This window comes from Centroberyx gerrardi, chromosome 12 (genome assembly GCF_048128805.1).
Source record: "Centroberyx gerrardi isolate f3 chromosome 12, fCenGer3.hap1.cur.20231027, whole genome shotgun sequence".
Lineage (NCBI taxonomy): Eukaryota > Metazoa > Chordata > Actinopteri > Beryciformes > Berycidae > Centroberyx > Centroberyx gerrardi.
This window is the reverse complement of record NC_136008.1, coordinates 28,192,193-28,211,248: the sequence shown is the minus strand read 5'-3', so window position 1 is coordinate 28,211,248 and position 19,056 is coordinate 28,192,193. Positions and strand designations below refer to the sequence as shown.

At 41.7% G+C, this 19,056-nt stretch overlaps 2 protein-coding genes across 2 annotated transcripts; one reads left to right on the top strand and one right to left on the bottom strand.

Moving 5' to 3' along the window:
• The first annotated feature begins 5,030 nt into the window (after window positions 1-5,030).
• On the top strand, window positions 5,031-8,650 carry LOC139922556 (CCN family member 3-like). Its single transcript, XM_071913068.2, has 5 exons — window positions 5,031-5,087; window positions 5,380-5,608; window positions 6,754-7,008; window positions 7,629-7,858; window positions 8,308-8,650. Exons 1-5 carry the CDS (start codon window positions 5,037-5,039, stop codon window positions 8,599-8,601), a joined length of 1,059 nt encoding a protein of 352 aa, XP_071769169.2. The 5' UTR covers window positions 5,031-5,036; the 3' UTR covers window positions 8,602-8,650.
• Window positions 8,651-12,328: 3,678 nt separating this feature from the next.
• Window positions 12,329-15,551, bottom strand: LOC139922557 (CCN family member 3-like). The gene is made up of 5 exons (XM_071913070.2): window positions 15,471-15,551; window positions 14,640-14,868; window positions 13,495-13,749; window positions 13,066-13,295; window positions 12,329-12,622 (listed from the first exon to the last, which is right to left on the bottom strand). Exons 1-5 carry the CDS (start codon window positions 15,525-15,527, stop codon window positions 12,329-12,331), a joined length of 1,065 nt encoding a protein of 354 aa, XP_071769171.2. The 5' UTR covers window positions 15,528-15,551.
• Window positions 15,552-19,056: the final 3,505 nt, after the last annotated feature.

The window sequence follows — 19,056 nt, the reverse complement described above, 5'->3', positions numbered from 1 at the left end:
CTACAACTAAAGCTAGTGTGAGAGTGTGTGTGTGCGTGTGTGTGTGTGTGTGTGTGCGCCCGTGCATGCTTGCATGTGTGTGGGATCGCGTGTGTGTGAGTCTGTGTTGGGGGAGGGAAGATGGGTGTATGAGTTGGAGGTAATAGGCTATAACTCTAACTCTGTGTGTGTTTTTTATTTTAGATGAGGCAATACAAACAAATTAGCACCAGAGGCAGCTATGGAGAGCAAGCATTGAAAGATGTTCTCAGAGCCATTGAAAATAGCTATCTTTGAAGGGAGTAGCTAAAATTTGTAACATTCCTCCTGAAGCCTGGTAATACCCACCTGGGGGAGAGGGTGTATTTTCCTCCACCTTCGAAATGTATCTGGTGTGCCACATCCAGAGGATGGAGAGGGCACTTTTTGGCCTTACAACCACGGATGTGTGGAAATTGGCTTTCGATCTAGCAGAAAGTATGGTGATCAGACATCCATTCAAGTTGGATAAGAAGATGGCTGGGATTGATTGGTTCTATGCCTTCATGAGGAGAAACCTGTTGTTGAGTTGTCTGTGCACACCCCCCAAGCAACAAGCATTGCCCGTGCAGTGGGCTTTAACAGGCCAAAAGTTGATCTGTTTTTCAATGTATTTGAAGAGCAGCTGAGGTTGACTGTGGTTGACATCTGCCATCCCATCTTTGGAATATGGATGAAACAGGCATCCAGAATGTGCAACGACCCCAGCCAGTGGTCGCTACAAAGGGAGCTCGGCAGGTAGGGAGGATGACCAGTGCTGAACGTGGTTTTAACTTTACTGTGGCCTGTGCCATGAGTGTTGCAGGGAGCTATGTCCCCCCTGTTTATTTTTCCCAGAAAAAGGATGAGTGATATCCTTCTGAAAGGCGCACCAGCAACGGTACTCACTGTAAAGGGGAAATTGTTGAAACATGGGGTATAACAAAAAGGAATGAAAAGCATATCTCATGTTATTCATGACTGCCACACCATTTCTGTATGGTATTGTTTTATTATATCATGCAGAGACAATGGATCCCCAGCCATCATGATCCCGAAGGCTTATCATGGAACTGTTACCTCAGCCGAGGATTCAGACAGCTAGACCTCGAAAGAGGAAAGCCGAGTCTGCAACGGTGCTCACAGCAACAACCAATAAGTTGCTCCTGGAGGTTCCAGTTCCTTGTCTTTATAAACATCAATTTTGAAGAGCTGCTGCACTGTTTTCTAGTGCTTTTGTTCAATGATTTCTATGTATTCCCAATTTGTGCACATTTTTGTTCATATTGTGCTTTATTAAATATTTTCTTATGAAAACAAAACACACTTGTAAAATATATACTTTTTTTTTCCTAATGTGAATCTCCAGTTTAATGAAATATTATAAATGAAAACATATATAACTAATAATCAAATTTAAACATTTCAATTCAATTGATGGAGGCAATAAATGGTCATTTAAATGGTCAAGTAGACACAGAGACAGACAGGAAGACAAACAAACAGGTAGACCGACAGGCAGATGGATGACAAGACAAAGAGACAGATGCATAGATAGACTTTTCCTCCATCTCTCCCTTCTCTATCTGTCCTTTCCACAGATACTGTAGCTCTTTCTTGCACTCCACCTCTTCCCATATGTTCTTTTCTCCTCCCCCTTCCACACTCCAGTGATCCTACCTTGGAGGTCTTGGATTGCAGAGTAGAGTGGAAATATTTCACAGGTGTCGTGAATGTGCGTAGGTAGACTTCCCACCTGCCTGACCCTCAACCTTTCATTTTTCTTTTTTTCCCTTTTGTTTTCTCTAGCGTTGGTGTTGGAGAAACCACTTTAAGGAGATGAACCATGCAGGCTTTCACTGATTGAGTTTTACTATCTAGAAACTAGATGCTAGATAAATGGTTATTAAACAAATACACCGAGTTTTTGGTAGATTGGCTCATTGGTCCAGTCCATACGTTATGAGAATATAGAAACCAAAATCATCCATGTGTCCCCGGTAGATCATTTGCTATGGTGCGCCATGCTAACACTCCCTCACTTTTTAGTTTTTTCAAATCATGACTTTTGCTTCGGCTTTCAAGAGAAAGTTTTTTTTAACTGCATACATGCAAGAAAAATAAAATAAAACAGCAACATAATGTTTGTAGTAGCATATTGTAGCGGAGGTATATATTGTAATAGACACACCTCTTGATATATAACTATATATACAGTATATACTGTATATAACCGTCTGCTCCACCTCTAAAAACAGCACTACAACACTGCTTAGTTTTTGTAGTTTTTTTTTTTTGTTGGGCATCTATTACTGTAATCAGCCTGCATCTCAGGGTGGGACTGAATTTGTTCATATTCATTAAGAACAATGTGGGGCTTGATGCCATGGAACCAACACATTCTCTGATAAAGGCTACTAAAATCATTCCTATGACTGGAGATGGTTTATATTGTAAGAGCCATAGACAAGCAAATGAAATATGGAATCTACAGTCTATACTGATTGAAATGATCTTTGGATGCAAGTAACCTGTTTTTTGACGAGAATAACGTGTTTTTCCATTCCAACATTTTTCAAGCTCAGCAGTTTCCACCCCCGAAGAAAATGGTTTGTCAGTCAAACCCTTTTCACTCTCCAGGTTTCTGACTGTCTCTTCATCGCGGTAGGTCAGAGAGAGACAGACTTTGCTGGAAAGAGCAGCGTAAAAGAGCAGAGACCCAGACAGAGTCGGCAAACAACAGCCAAGCTGTGAAGTCTGACATTCTTCAACTTCCACTAGCAAACTGTTTGAGCATCACTGAATCAAGACTTTGGCAGAGCTATCCACCACAAGTCATTCAAGTATATCAGTATATCAAGTTGGAAGGAATTTGAGGTAGATATTAAACTCAAACGTGCATCAAAATGTTATTCGCGATCGTTTGTGTTGTAATACTTTCAAGGTCACGTTTGTTTCTCCTGAGAATAAAACCTTAGAACATATAGTATGATCAGTATGATAAAGCCTAAAAGCTGTGGCAATGGGTGTAACCAAATGATTCATGTTTTTAAATGTCAGGGATGGAAAAATATTGTACACTGCACTCCTACAACATATTAGTTAACCAACCATTCAGTTTCATCCCAGTGTTCTGTTGTTTTCCAAACCACTGAGTTTTAGTGGTGTACTTCCCAAACCCGCTTAGTTTCCTCCCATTTTACAGCCCAATACTTCTCCAACTGCACACATCCTTGGTTTGAGGGTCACGCTCATATCAATGATAAAACGTGTCAGTGAGCCTCCAGGTTTGGTCTGCACGCTGCCCCAGATTCACTGACCGATGGTTCAGACAGGGAGGCGTCAAAGAAAACATGGTCTAAACACACAGACTAACCAGAGAGACTCACTCAGTCAAGATGTCAGGGCTGTTTGAGCTTCAGCTGCTCAGCTAGTTTGACTGCTGTCAGCCAGTTGGCCAGTCAGTAAGTCTGTCCAACAGTCAACTAGACAACCAGTCATCCAGTTTGTCAGTCAACTAGACAGCCACTCACTCAATCACCAATCTGACAGTCAGTTTTCCAGTTGAGTAGGGTGAGACAGAACATAACACACACTGACACATTTAGCCTAAAGAATAGGGATATGCATTTGATAACCCAAGATGTGGTTCACTTCAGTAAGAGATACCATGTGGTTTCCACCAGCTTTCTGCACACCATCTCACTATATTCTTTCTTTGCATTTATATTTTAGCCATTTTGTGTGATGCTCATATTCAGAGTTACAAACTAAGAGTAAATTGGTAATAGGTCTATTTTACTAAGGGCAATTTGCCAGGTAATGACTACCCAAAGCAGCTGGAGCACTCAATGCATCTAGCATGTTTTGCCCTTAGTAAAATAGACCTGCAAGTATTGTCCATGTCTGTGAGCACCTATCCATAACAAAAGAGTGGCTGAAGCACGCTGGATCAATTGTCAGTTGTTTAGTAAATTAGTAATGTTGTGTTATCATCATCACAAGAAATGAATTATAAGAGGCAGCAAAACTTGTTCAGGACAAAATCATAATACCTTTCTATTTAGGGACCTAGTTAACCATTACAGTACATTTACAGTACATTACATTTTAGCCATTTAGCTGACACACTTATCAAGAGCAGCTTAGTGAGTGCAAGAGTAGAATAAGCTTAAAATCCTAGATCACCAAACATTACCAGCATGTCAACCTTCCCATCAATCTATCCACACACCCCTGCTCAGAAGAAACCATCAGCCAATAGATTAGCTGAGGCCAGATGTGGTCTTCAATGTCTGTCCCCCATTGAAGTTTCCACTGTATAGCTATTTAAGGAAACCGTAACAATCCTACAGGGAATATTAGGGTTTTCCACTGTGACCTCCCAGGTAGGGTTCAGGGACAGAGGTCAAAAGGTCACTGCCTGCTGGGCTTGGGAACCCCCAGGTCCCATGTGATAACATGAACATCCTGGAGCAATGTTGGAACAATAAGGAAAAAGGGAATCCCCAGCAAGGCTACCTCAATAGCAGATGTGGGAAAACTGAAAGGTCTATATGTGTGTGTGTGGGAGGGAGGGAGGGCAATCAATAATCAATTTAATGAGATTTACGATACTAGATATATTTCATTTGTGTGGTTAAAAATCACATAGGGGTTATTTAAGTGTTTGATTACAGTGGATCAATTGATGAATTCCATATGTAAAGGCTGAAACCTCTCTCTCTCTCTCTGTCAGGATCTCACAGTAAAATGTGACTCTCGTCTTCCTCCAGAAACTCTGGGCGATCGCTCCAACATTCCTTCCTGTTTGTTGTCATGGTGCCAGCGGAGCAGCTCTGCTATAAAAGCCGCTCTCCTCCAGAGTCTTCAGCCAGAACGACAAAGAGCTTCCAACCTTCTGCAACACCACAGCCGGAGAGGAGAGGAGAGGAGGGACAGTTCAGCCTCAACCAAAGGAGCCCGCTCAACAAGTTAACTGTTACACTCTACTTGACTTTATTTGATTCTACTCAATCCAACAAAGGCTTAAACTCGCAATGAGGATGTCCGAGCTCGCTGCGCTTTTCTTTTTCTGCATTTCAACACAGGTAGGTTTGCTGAAGTTCTAGAAGACTACTGTTCTAGATATATGAAGATTTCTTTTGTAATCAGTTGAAACTTCAGATTTGATATATGATCTTTCATATATCTCACATGATTAATATGCTTATTATAATAATTTTTGTTTGTCCTAGAAAAGTGATTCCTTCCCCAACAGATTATTGAATGTGAATATTATCACCTCATGAGACAATTATATCTACCCTCGGCCTCTCCCTTGTGTACTCTCTGGTCATAAATATTTAAACACTAAAAGACATTTTTGGTTCCCTCCCCCAGCTGTTTCCACTAGTCTGGTCCCAGGTGTGTCCTCAGAGGTGCCACTGTCCTCAGGAACCCCCCATGTGTCGCCCCGGGGTGCCCCTGATCCTGGACGACTGCGCCTGCTGCCTGGTGTGCGCCCGTCAGAAAGGACAGGTCTGCTCTGAAACGGATCCCTGCGACACTCGTAAAGGACTGCAGTGTGACTACACAGCCGACATCCACAAGAGGAGCGGAGTCTGTGTGGGTGAGTGGGCTGCTGCTACTGACCGCATGCAGGACTCTCCTGCAACCTGCTGGCTTAGCAGGCTGAAGTGTATCTGTATACATGGTCTGTTAGTTCAAATCTGGATCATCATCATCAGCATCTTTGTTGCTTGTCATAGTCTCTTTATTCTCCCTCTTACCTGCCTCTAGTCCACAGGTGTTGGTGCATGTTGCACAGTCAATCAGAGTTGCAGCAGTTGAATTTGCAAGATGTTTAGACTAGTGATCTGTTTAACTGTGAAGCTTTATCTCATGTTAGTTTATACTCAAATTAATATGTATTGTGTAGCTGACTGCTACTATGTTTTGACACCATCAAAGAAAAGCTTTCTTCAGCAGTCTTGATAGTTGTATGTTACAATGCTTAAACATATGTTTCTCAACCAGCTAACCTGGAAGATGTTTATACACATATAATCAATCAGTGGTGGAAAAAGTACTTTACTTAAGTAAAAGTAGCAATACCATGATGGAAAAATACTTCATTAAAGTAAAAGTTCTGCATTCAGAAGTTTACTTACATAAAAGTATAGACGCAAAGTTTACTATATTATCAAAAGTAAAAGTACTCATTCTGAAGAACGGTCCCTTTCAGAGTGTTAAAGTATTGATGCAATAACCTGTAAGAAGTATTTTAATGTTGTCGGTCTAACTGTTCCATATACTGTTGGGGAGTTTAAACTCTAACAATGCAACATATTTTATGAGCTTATTATATATTTAGCATGTAAAACCTTATTCTGCAAAGTAACTAGTAACTCCAGCCGTCAGATAAATGCAGTGGAGGAAGAAGTACAAGATTTCCCTCTGAAATGTAGTGGAGGAAAAGTAGAAAGTCTCACAAAATGGAAATACTCAAGTGCCAGTACTTCAAAATTGTACTCAGGTACAGTGCTTGAGTAAATGTACTTAGTTACTTTCCATCTCTGAAATCAGTAGATCCTATATGAGCAACCAAATGATATTCTCTGTTCTCTCTGTATTCCCCTACTCACCTTCTCTCCTCAAGCTCATGAGGGAAATGTTTTTGTTGTAAAATCAGTTTGACCCCTATGACTGAGATAAAACCCTTCAACTGTCTCTCCCTTCTCTCTCTCTCTCTCTCTCTCTCTCTCTCTCCTCCAGCTCCTGAGGGAGACGTGTGTGTTCTGGACGGCTCTGTCTACCAGAACGGCCAGACGTTCTTCCCCAGCTGTAAGTACCAGTGCACGTGTCGTGACGGGCAGGTGGCCTGCGTGCCGCGCTGCAACGTGGACGTGATGCTGCCCGGGCCGGACTGCCCCGTGCCCAGGAGGGTCCAGGTGCCGGGGGAGTGCTGCGAGAAGTGGGTGTGTGAACCCCAGGCTGAGGCCAGCGCACTGGGGGGCTTCGCCATGGCTGGTGAGTCCACTGGACAGATGCTGTAGATGGGACAAGCAGACACACACACACTCTACTCACGAGAGAGAGCGAGCAGTAAATAAACTAAACCATATACACATACAATAAGAGGTTCCTCTCTGACGTTGGTGTCACTCTGGTGCGAGACATAGAGTCAACAGACAGCTACATTCCTCTGACCTGTCTAGGGAGAGGGTGGAGGGAAGGAGGAAGGAAGGAGGGAAGGAGGGGATAAGGAGAGAGAGGAGGAAACACACAGGAAAGAGACAGTGTTGCCTCTCCAGTCTGGAATGTTAAGCAGCGACGTGATAGATCATTCTGCAGTCAGTTGAATCCAAACACACAAGTATGTGAACGGATGGGCTTATTCAAATCATATCCAGACTGTGTCACATTTGACAGATGATCCCTCTTAATACATGGCAGTTAGAAATTTGAAAGACTGGCAAGTTCAAACTTCACTTTGGGTTAAAAACCTAAAGTAACGAATGACAACTAGGAAACCTCCTCACATGACAATTTTCCACATAATTTCCACTCTTTAATATTGTAATAATATCCTACTTCTTTCTACCTCCTAACCCACCCTCCTGTCTCCATGTCTCTGTGTGACCCTCCAGCCTTCCGTCAGGAGGAGGCGGTGAGTTTCGACGCCTGGGACCCCAGCCTGAACTGCATCGAGCAGACCACAGAGTGGGGCGCCTGCTCTCGAACCTGCGGCATGGGTCTGTCCACCAGAGTGACCAATAAGAACCGTCGCTGTGAGATGGTGAAGCAGAGCCGGCTCTGTATGGTCCGACCCTGTGACGAGCAGCAGGAGCAGACGCAGCTCACACAGCTTGCACCCAAGGTACTTTGAGTTTAGAGTTCCTAAGGTACTTTGAGGTTTTACCAGTAGGTGATTTGTTCACATTTAATTAGGTTTTCCCTTACGTTTGCCCTTAAAGTCTTAAGTCATGTAGGGGGGATCAAACAGGATGCCATCTCTTTGGTCCTCTGGTTTTTACCTTAGCTTTAGCTTCATTAGATGTCTTTACCCTGAGAACAGTAAGTATATATGCTACTTTAGTCATTATGATAGCTGGATTCTTTTTAACACTAGCATATCAGCACATAGAGCATATTTTATAGCCCTTACTCATAAAATGCAAAATTAGACAAACTCAAGGTAGTAGAATAGTATTTAATTGTATAAACATATACATGTACTCAGTGAATACAGTGCCTCTAACTTTCCATCTATTAGAACTATTTCCTTTGCTGGGATCTACATTGAAAACACTCTTGTTTCCCCTGCAGAGAGGCAGTAAGTGCCAGAGGATGGTGAAGAGCACCAAAGCCGTCCAGCTCTCCTATAAGAACTGCACCAGCGTCCAGGCGTACAAGCCTCGCTACTGCGGCTCCTGTACGGACGGCCGCTGCTGCACCCCCCACAGCACCAAGACCGCCCTGCTGGAGTTCCGCTGTGCCAACGGCAAAACCAGCAGGAGGCCGGTCATGGTGATCCAGAGCTGCGCCTGCCACCACCACTGCCCCCGAGACAACGCTGTGTGGCAGCCCTCAGACCCGGGATACAGCGGCATGAGGTTATAGGCCCACATTACACACTGTGAGGTTAAAGGTCACAGCTCATACCATGGCATTATGATGAGGTTAGAATAAAGTTGTCCTAGGTTAAAGCTAGGACTAAGCTAAACTAACCCTTTTGGTACACCTCCACTGTGGTACATATCCACGGCAAAAAGAAAAGTTTTAGAGGAAAAGAATGTGATATAAATGTACTATACTTGCATCTTTGCTTAAAATGGTCAGAATGATGCTTGTAGGTATCAGACGCTTCCCTACAGGTTTTGATAGTAGGGAATCAGATTGCAACTATCTATGGGTCAAATAGAATATAAGCACTTATTGATATATACTGATGCTGTCAGATGCTAAAGACTGCAGGGAGAAAATATCAATAGAAAGTGTAAAGCTAGCCATTGTTTTTTAAGTTTGTGGAAGAATGAAGACGACGATAGAAGAATTTCTGAAGAGTTCATAGTTACCTTTAAACAGCCTCTGTTTGTTCAGGAGGTGGACTAGTGTGCAGGTGTATAGTAACAGGGTAATGCAGAGTGCAATGTCACCCAATCATAGAGGAGAGTGCAGTGCTGGCATCACAGAACTTGAATGGTTAGGACAGTCCTTCCACTGTTTGCCATGGTCATTTGGCTAGTACAGCATAAAATGGCAATTAAGTTCTCAGAGGAGATCATGATCTACAAAGGTGGAAGGTCATTCTCATCACATAGTGGCAGTTTCTACAGCTGCCGGAAATCGCACCTCTCATCCCTAACACCCAATGTAAATCCCCCCAGTCTAGAAATGAAAATGTGTATTTTCTATTCCTGTGTGATTTTTTAAAAGTTATATAAATACTTGCTGTACAGTTAGTAAATAATTGTGTATCAAATACACAATGTTTTCAATAGCTATGTGGATATGATTTATATATATATATATATATATATGTATTGTTTACCTTTCATTTATAGTGTATTTTCACACTTCTCATTATGAATTATGCGTACAATATGTGGATATTCTATATTTGCAAATAAATCATTATTTTTTTATACAACAGTTTTAGTCTCTTTATTATCATTGTGCTTTATTATCTCTTTATTATCAAATGCTAAAACCAAAGATATTGGCTAAAACAATCTCAGACAGATAAATGTAGAGCAGCTATATTGTTAGATAACAGCATACAATTGACTGACCTAAAACCTATATAACACACCAATGAAAATAGCATAACAGCTGTCATTCAGGATAGTTGATGGCTGTGTGATGTAGGGCAAGGATCTTACTCAACAGGCACAAAAAATCTATGTTTTATTGTTTGAGGCTTGTTGACTCGTAGACTTCACTGTCCACTTCATGCACTTTTGTCTACAGTATACTCTGGGATTTCTTCATTGATATCACATACTTTACGCTCTCATATCTCCTTCCATATATCCTCTAATTTTCTTTAAGATCCCTTAAGAATCCTCCTTTGGGGAGTGCAGGCATTGATATTAAAGCGAGTGCTCTCCCAACTGAGCTAATTGAGAGGCTGCCCTGGGACTTTGCTGTGTGATAGACAAGACATATCCTAATTTCACCTCAGAACATTTTGTTGTAGGAAACCAAAGCAAGACAGGCTGGTTAGTTGGTCAAGCCTTTATAAAGCACACATGCATATCTGTAATCAAATAAAACAAAACATGTCCACTTTCCCACTAGACAATGAATTATTTGCAAGAAAACAATTTCAGCTCAGCTATAGCTGTATTGTTTGGCTGCATTTAAGTCTGAACCGGGCTTCACACGTTGGAGGCACCAAATGGCAGCGAGAGGCAACTGTTTCAATTATTTGACTTCAATTCCCAATCCAGCCAGTCTGTCATGTTTTATACCAAAGGAAACCAAAGGGACAAAAGAAGCAAAAGGTCTAATGTTGGTGAGTCCAACTTTCTCTGGACAGAGCGCTCACATGCATGCGTGCATACATCAGAATTTAATTTGGGCATGTAGGGCAAATCTTATGGAAAGTTATGGTCTCAATTAGTGGGGATGGGACGCTCTTCTCTGTTGCAGCCCCACTTTGTGATTTATGCTGGTAAGACAGCTGTATTTTTGCATTGAAATCTTGCCTAGTGCAGCTTTTTGATATGGATCTGATCTTTTCATAGTTCCATGAACAGGGACAAATAAGACCCCATGTGTCCTTTGCTGATTAGATCTGTGCCATAAGGAGTTAAAGTGGCACTAATTAAGCAAAATGTCCATAAAACTTTTATACAAAAAAATACAAATTTATTTTCAAATATTGAGTTTGTGCAATATTGCTCATACAATTACAGGAAGAAGCAGTGTGAAATACAATTCAAATAATAAAGGGAATTGATACAAATATATACAATTCATATTTACATCGTTACTGAAAACATTGTGTATTTGATACACACTTAATCGTACAAACTATACAGCAAGTATTTACATAACTTTTGTCATTCTACAAAACAACTTTTGTTTTTGCAATACTAAAGAAATAACATCATTTTTATATCCCAGAAAATATACATTTGCACGTAGTGATGGGGAAATATACATTATGCATGAGGCATCAGGGGCAGGATTTCAGGCAGATGTAAAAAATGCCACTAAGTCACAAGAATGACCTCTCCTCTGTGGGTCGAGCCCTTGCTTTGGAGCGGGTCAAAGTCCACAATTATAGTTATTTCAAAAATGTGTGCTATAGTTGCAAAATCTCCATGGCAGCGCCCCTAAAAGGTAACAGCTCGGCATATAATTCTCATTTTCCATGTCTTCCTTATATCAGAGTGAAAATAATGGAATGACCGTTTGATTATTTTCTTTTAACTGGGTCAGGATCCAAAGGTCACAAAAAAGTACAATAGGTGCTGGAATTACTTTGAATGAAGAAGTATTTGAAGCTACTGGCTAGGTTACGTTGCCTAAGCTTTCCTAGCGACGCAATGTAGGCTGAATAAAATACTCTGTTTATATGTTCATGGCCTAAGAAGAGGGTAAATTCTGCTTGATTAGCCAACCCAATTGTCAACCAAACCAGTTGGTTAGTAGGCCAGATGCCAACATTGCACTCCTGTATGTCTTAGGGCACATTCCAGTCTGCACTACACCTTCATACTAGTTGACCTCTTGAATAGAGGCTGTTTAAAGTTAACCTATGAACTCTTCACAATCTCCTCTAAATATCTGAGTTCAGCCTCGAGCAAACCTAGAAACGAAGTCCGTATCAATATCTATCACAAGATTTAAGTGCTTAGGTTGGATTTGGCCATAGTGAAGACGACACTACTGTGCACACAGGATGCTGCACAGTAAAATCCCTCTCCAGGAGAGGGAGATAGAGAGCTATTTGATTCCCTACATACACAACCTCAAGAGAGGAGTCTCATACTGTACATGCGAGCGTGATTCTGATCATATGCAGATGAGTAAGCATTGTACATCTATAAGCACATAAGCGAGTTTCACAGGGAATAGTGGACAGTTTAAGTGTTGCTTCCCCTGGCTTTTTATCTAAAATCTATAGTTAACGAAAGCGAAGCATCCCATAATTTATATTAAAGGGGCTGCCACTGCCAACTTAAATCAATTCCTGGACATACAGATATACTGAATTACTCAACTCATTGATGGATTCTAATTTTCCAGCTGTAACCCAGACTTGCATTTATTCTAACCTCATCATAATGCCATGGTATGAGCTGTGGCCTTTAACCTCACAGTGTGTAATGTGGGCCTATAACCTCATGCCGCTGTATCCCGGGTCTGAGGGCTGCCACACAGCGTTGTCTCGGGGGCAGTGGTGGTGGCAGGCGCAGCTCTGGATCACCATGACCGGCCTCCTGCTGGTTTTGCCGTTGGCACAGCGGAACTCCAGCAGGGCGGTCTTGGTGCTGTGGGGGGTGCAGCAGCGGCCGTCCGTACAGGAGCCGCAGTAGCGAGGCTTGTACGCCTGGACGCTGGTGCAGTTCTTATAGGAGAGCTGGACGGCTTTGGTGCTCTTCACCATCCTCTGGCACTTACTGCCTCTCTGCAGGGGAAACAAGAGTGTTTTCAATGTAGATCCCAGCAAAGGAAATAGTTCTAATAGATGGAAAGTTAGAGGCACTGTATTCACTGAGTACATGTATATGTTTATACAATTAAATACTATTCTACTACCTTGAGTTTGTCTAATTTTGCATTTTATGAGTAAGGGCTATAAAATATGCTCTATGTGCTGATATTCTAGCGTTAAAAAGAATCCAGCTATCATAATGATTAAAGTAGCATAGACATTCACTATTCTCAGGGTAAAGACATCTAATGAAGCTAAAGCTAAGGTAGAAACCAGAGGACCAAAGAGATGGCATCCTGTTTGATCCCCCCTACATGACTTGAGACTTTAAGGGCAAACGTATTACTCATTAAATGTGAACAAATCACCTACTGGTAAAACCTCAAAGTACCTTAGGAACTCTAAACTCAAAGTACCTTGGGTGCAAGCTGTGTGAGCTGCGTCTGCTCCTGCTGCTCGTCACAGGGTCGGACCATACAGAGCCGGCTCTGCTTCACCATCTCACAGCGACGGTTCTTATTGGTCACTCTGGTGGACAGACCCATGCCGCAGGTTCGAGAGCAGGCGCCCCACTCTGTGGTCTGCTCGATGCAGTTCAGGCTGGGGTCCCAGGCGTCGAAACTCACCGCCTCCTCCTGACGGAAGGCTGGAGGGTCACACAGAGACATGGAGACAGGAGGGTGGGTTAGGAGGTAGAAAGAACACATAAAACATTTGATGATAAATGCAAAAAGATGGGATTCAAATTGCTGTTTAGAACTTTAGAAGCAGGAGGGTTAACAGCATTGTAAAAAATGTGTGTGTGTCTGCTTGTCCCATCTACAGCATCTGTCCAGTGGACTCACCAGCCATGGCGAAGCCCCCCAGTGCGCTGGCCTCAGCCTGGGGCTCACACACCCACTTCTCGCAGCACTCCCCCGGCACCTGGACCCTCCTGGGCACGGGGCAGTCCGGCCCGGGCAGCATCACGTCCACGTTGCAGCGCGGCACGCAGGCCACCTGCCCGTCACGACACGTGCACTGGTACTTACAGCTGGGGAAGAACGTCTGGCCGTTCTGGTAGACAGAGCCGTCCAGAACACACACGTCTCCCTCAGGAGCTGGAGGAGAGAGAGAGAGAGAGAAGGGAGAGACAGTTGAAGGGTTTTATCTCAGTCATAGGGGTCAAACTGATTTTACAACAAAAACATTTCCCTCATGAGCTTGAGGAGAGAAGGTGAGTAGGGGAATACAGAGAGAACAGAGAATATAGTTTGGTTGCTCATATAGGATCTATTGATTTTATGTTGATTTTTTAAACATCTCCCTAAAGAAATTAGCTCGGTTAGCTAGTTCAGAAAAATATGTTTAAGCATTATTTATTTATTTTATTTAGTAGTCTATTTGATAGGGACAATGTAGTTAACATAATTACACTTCACAATTGAAATATAAAACATGTACATGCACATGGAGTTTGTAGGGTTAGGGTTACACTAGCTACTACTAATTTCTAACCCTAGTCCCTAGCTTTTAAATAGACTACAAATATACAACTAGCTAAAATGTCTTGTATAGACTAATAAAAAGTTTTTTTTACAAATGGCCAACATTATACATCACAATAATTGCAACATACATCTATCAAGACATATATAATGCTGAAGAAAGCTTTTCTCTGATCGGGTAGCAGTCAGCTACACCATACTTCTTAACTTGGATTTGAATAAAAACTAACGTGAGATAAAGCTTCACAATTAAACAGATTACTGATCCAAAATCTTGCAAATTCAACTACTGCAACTCTGATTGACTGAGAAACATGCACCAACACCTGTGGACTAGAGGCAGGTAAGAGGGAGAATAAAGAGACTATGACAAGCAACAAAGATGCTGATGATGATGATCCAGATTTGAACTAACAGACCATGTATACAGATACACTTCAGCCTGCTAAGCCAGCAGGTTGCAGGAGAGTCCTGCATGCGGTCAGTAGCAGCAGCCCACTCACCCACACAGACTCCGCTCCTCTTGTGGATGTCGGCTGTGTAGTCACACTGCAGTCCTTTACGAGTGTCGCAGGGATCCGTTTCAGAGCAGACCTGTCCTTTCTGACGGGCGCACACCAGGCAGCAGGCGCAGTCGTCCAGGATCAGGGGCACCCCGGGGCGACACATGGGGGGTTCCTGAGGACAGTGGCACCTCTGAGGACACACCTGGGACCAGACTAGTGGAAACATCTGGGGGAGGGAACCAAAAATGTCTTTTAGTGACATATATCTATCTATCTATTATAAAAAGATACTTAGATATTTAGAAAACTTCTTCTCCTGAGGCAACTGATCACAGTTTCACAAGGTACAAAAAAGGGTTAACATTTTCTAGTATAATTTTATTTTATTTTTTAAAAAGTGGCATCAGCAGTATGCCAAACAGCAAATTGTAAACAGAATAAGCTCTGCTCATTGAATTTTTGTCCTCATTTGTATGTGAAGTGGCAATCGTTTGTAATTGTGTAAATACGATTTATCATTATAGCAAATTATCTTTTAGTGCTTGGTTTCTTCAGCTTTTTTATCTGTTCAAATTATGGAAAAAAAACAATGTATTCGAAGCATGGGTATTCTTAAAATTATGAATTGCACTGTTTGATAACTAAGAGCTTGGTCTGTGAATAAATGTGTTCATTTTTGAAACTATGATCTTTCTGTTCATTTAAAACATCTTTCTTCCATGTTCTCAAGAATCCCTGAGCTGATGGAAATAAGACATTGTCTGATGACAAATGGACAATTCAACAGAAATCACTGCAACATTTAAATGTCATTGTTGTAATGCATACCTCTGCAGAAAAGCAGAAGACAAGAAGGGCTCTCTCTGCCAGGTTGGACATCTTCATCTTGAGTCTGTAAGTCTCTGTTGAGTCGAGCAGAATCACAAAAAGTAGAGTCAAGTCAGATAGCGTTCAGTCGTCTTCACTTCAGTTGTCTTGAGTTGAGCGGGCTCCTTTGGCTGAGGCTGAACTGTCCCTCCTCTCCTCTCCTCTCTGGCTGTGGTGCTGCAGAAGGTTGGAAGCTCTTTGTCGTTCTGGCTGAAGACTCTGGAGGAGAGCGGCTTTTATAGCAGAGCTGCTCCGCTGGCACCATGACAACAAACAGGAAGGAATGTTGGAGCGATCGCCCAGAGTTTCTGGAGGAAGACGAGAGTCACATTTTACTGTGAGATCCTGACAGAGAGAGAGAGAGATAGAGAGAGAAAGAGAGAGAGAGAGGTTTCAGCCTTTATAAATGGGATTCTGCAAACAATACTTGATTATACTCGGTTTATGCTGTGTATTTTAGGCATTATTAATCAAATAAATAAAATAAATCTGGTGTCACAAATCTGATTACACACACACACACACACACACACACACACACACACTTTCTTTCACTTCTCACACACACTTAATGGGGATTCTTTTTTGCTTATTGTTCCAACATTGGCCATAGTAGGAACCACTAATCCCTTAAAATAGCCTTACATTTACATTAATTCACCCCTTAATTCATGCAAAATCCCCTTAAAATTCAAGTTAAGGGAGTGATTAATGGAGGAGACCCCATCGAAACCCCCTTAAACACCCCCTTAACTGACTCCTACTTGATATGAGGGGAGGGATGCATTTGATGAAGCCCATGGGTACATGCTATATTATTCTTTTGAATCATGTACATGATTTATATGAACTTTACATTGATGTGCCTGTATTCTCTTTAGATGACTGATATGCAATGCAATTGTTGTAGCCTATTGTGGATATGTGATATACATGCTTATGTGTGTGTTAATGTGTTGTTTAAATATGTAGTGTGCAATGGAATGAAATGGAATGACTGCAACATTTTTATGGTCCAAGACAAATGTCTTGGAGACCAATAAATCTAAATCTAAAATGTAAATCTAGTGTAATGGAGAAATTAAGGACATTTAAGGGGTAAAATGAAGGGGTTTGGTTCCATGGTGTGGTCCAGGATGTTCATGTTATCATGTGGGACCTGGGGGTTCCCAAGCCCTCTGAGCCCCGCTGACAGTGGGCAGTGACCTTTGACCTCTCTCCCTGAACCCTACCTGGGAGGTCACAGTGGAAAACCCTAATATTCCCTGTAGGGTCGTTACTGTTTCCTTAAATAGCTACACAGTGGAAACTGAGGCTCATCAGTAGCCTGAATCAATGGGGGACTGGCACTGTAGTGAGCACATCTGGCCTCTATGTTATGATGGTTTCTTGTGTGTATGGATGGACTTGGTAAAGCTAACTGGAGCCACGAATAGAAAGATCATGAAAAGGTTACCATGCTTTGAGGTATATTTGGGTGTTTTCAAAAATTCTGTTGCATTGTCACAATACCGACATACATTTGTGCATATAGCAGCAGTGACTTTTTATTAAGAATATGGACTAGAAATTGGATAAGATTATATTATTATCAGTGAAATCTCTAACCTGATAAATTTGTCACCAAAAGATAGGAAGAAGACATTACATCACAGCACAATTAATAACAGCAAGATACCAGCATTACACAGTAAAAATCAACAATACTATCGGTCTATCATAAAAGTATAATAAGGGTATTATGATTTATTTATCATGAAAAATGCTATTGTGATTTTGTGCCAGTGCTGCCCTTTGCAATTCTTTATTTTTGGGCTACTAACTTGGGACACTTGCTGACTTATTCTGCTGTTTGCACATAACTCACCCTATAAATAGTGGAATGCCCAGAATGATAATGAAAATTGAAAAGGTTCTCCGTGCTGCCTGCCTAGTGGCCACTTACTGAAGTGACCACACCTTGGATTATACACATTATCAAACTATTAGGGCCACTTACTCTTTCCATGAAGTATTCCGATGAGGTGAATCCAGGTAAAATCCATTATCCCTTATTGATTTCCCTTATTAAATCTATACCGATCACAACAGCGGAGGTGTAGATAAAGAGAAGCAGAAGAGTTAGAGAAGGGGTTTTAAGCTTTGACACAATTGAGATGTGGATTGTGCAGAAAGGGGCTGCAACTCAATATCAGGAAGGTGATCCTAATATTTTGTACATATAGGGGTGGTTTTGTGGACAGGGATTAAGGCTAGTCCTAGACTAAAGACAAAATTCAATGGAGATATCCATTGAAAAAGTCCTTAGTCTAGGACTAGGTTTAATCCCTGTCCGCGAAACCAGCCCTTAATGTATAATGCAATCGTTTCTCATAATTTCATAAGTTCACAGAACCCAAAATGATTTTGAGGCTTATGAAGCAAAACTGGTTTGTAGCCTGTAGCAATAGTTTACTGAGCCTATTTCACATTGCAGGGACTTGGAGATGCTATGGCAAGATAGCATAACTGGTAGCTTCATACAAAATTATAATTTTTCAGTCAAAAAAATCATCAGCTGTTGTTTCAAAATAATTTGGCAATGTATTTTATACTTGCTGTAATCTAACATTGGGTCTCAATCCACTATTGAAACACATGTAATGTGTTGTAGGGTGTCGCCTTAATCATATTCTTGCTTTTCTGAGCAGAATGAAGTGAACATTGAGGTCAGGATACAAAGGGTTATCTGGCTGTCTAGGAGGAAAACCAACATTTATGCGTGTGTGTGTGATATTATGTTGTCTAGCTGACTGAGTGCCACTGACTGAGATGACTGATGGACTGACTGCTAACTGACTGACAGCCTTACTGACTGGCCAACTGGCTGACAGCAGTCAAACTAGCTGAGCAGCTGAAGCTCAAACAGCCCTGACATCTTGACTGAGTGAGTCTCTCTGGTTAGTCTGTGTGTTTAGACCATGTTTTCTTTGACGCCTCCCTGTCTGAACCATCAGTCAGTGAATCTGGGGCAGCGTGCAGACCAAAGCTGGAGGTTCACTGACACGTTTTATCACTGTAGGTTCACCTTTGCCCTGTTGAATTACTTTGGAAGAGTGAGAAACCTGGGTTACAGATATGAGCGTGACCTTCAAACCAAGCATGTGTGCAGTTGGAGATGTATTAGGCTGTAAAATGTGAGGAAGCTAAGCGGGTTTGGGAACTACATCACTGGAACTCAGTGGTTTGGAAAACTACATTGGAATTCCTTTGAAACTGAATGGTTGGTTAACTAATATGTTGTAGGAGTGCAGTGTACAATATTTTTCCATCCATATTTAAAAACATGTAGCATTTAGTTACACTTACAGCCACAACTTTCAGGCTTTATCATATGTTTTCTATTACTATATAACTTTTGATTTTTATTCTCAGCAGAGACAAACATCTAAAATATGTGACCTAGAAACTATTACAACTAGAAAGATCAATCCAGCTGCTTTGGATAACATTTTGTTGCAGGTCCAAGTTTGATATCCAACTCAAATTCCTTCCAACTTGCTTCCTC

What these genes read in the sequence shown, in the direction of transcription:
- LOC139922556 (XM_071913068.2), top strand. Translation starts at nt 5,037, where the DNA reads ATGAGGATGTCCGAGCTCGCTGCGCTTTTCTTTTTCTGCATTTCAACA. An exon ending in GGGGGGCTTCGCCATGGCTG is followed by an intron (nt 7,009 to 7,628) that starts GTGAGTCCACTG and finishes GTGACCCTCCAG; the next exon opens with CCTTCCGTCAGGAGGAGGCG. An exon ending in TCACACAGCTTGCACCCAAG is followed by an intron (nt 7,859 to 8,307) that starts GTACTTTGAGTT and finishes TTTCCCCTGCAG; the next exon opens with AGAGGCAGTAAGTGCCAGAG.
- LOC139922557 (XM_071913070.2), bottom strand. Translation starts at nt 15,527, where the DNA reads ATGAAGATGTCCAACCTGGCAGAGAGAGCCCTTCTTGTCTTCTGCTTT. An exon ending in GAGGAGCGGAGTCTGTGTGG is followed by an intron (nt 13,750 to 14,639) that starts GTGAGTGGGCTG and finishes TCTCTCCTCCAG; the next exon opens with CTCCTGAGGGAGACGTGTGT. An exon ending in GGGGGGCTTCGCCATGGCTG is followed by an intron (nt 13,296 to 13,494) that starts GTGAGTCCACTG and finishes GTGACCCTCCAG; the next exon opens with CCTTCCGTCAGGAGGAGGCG.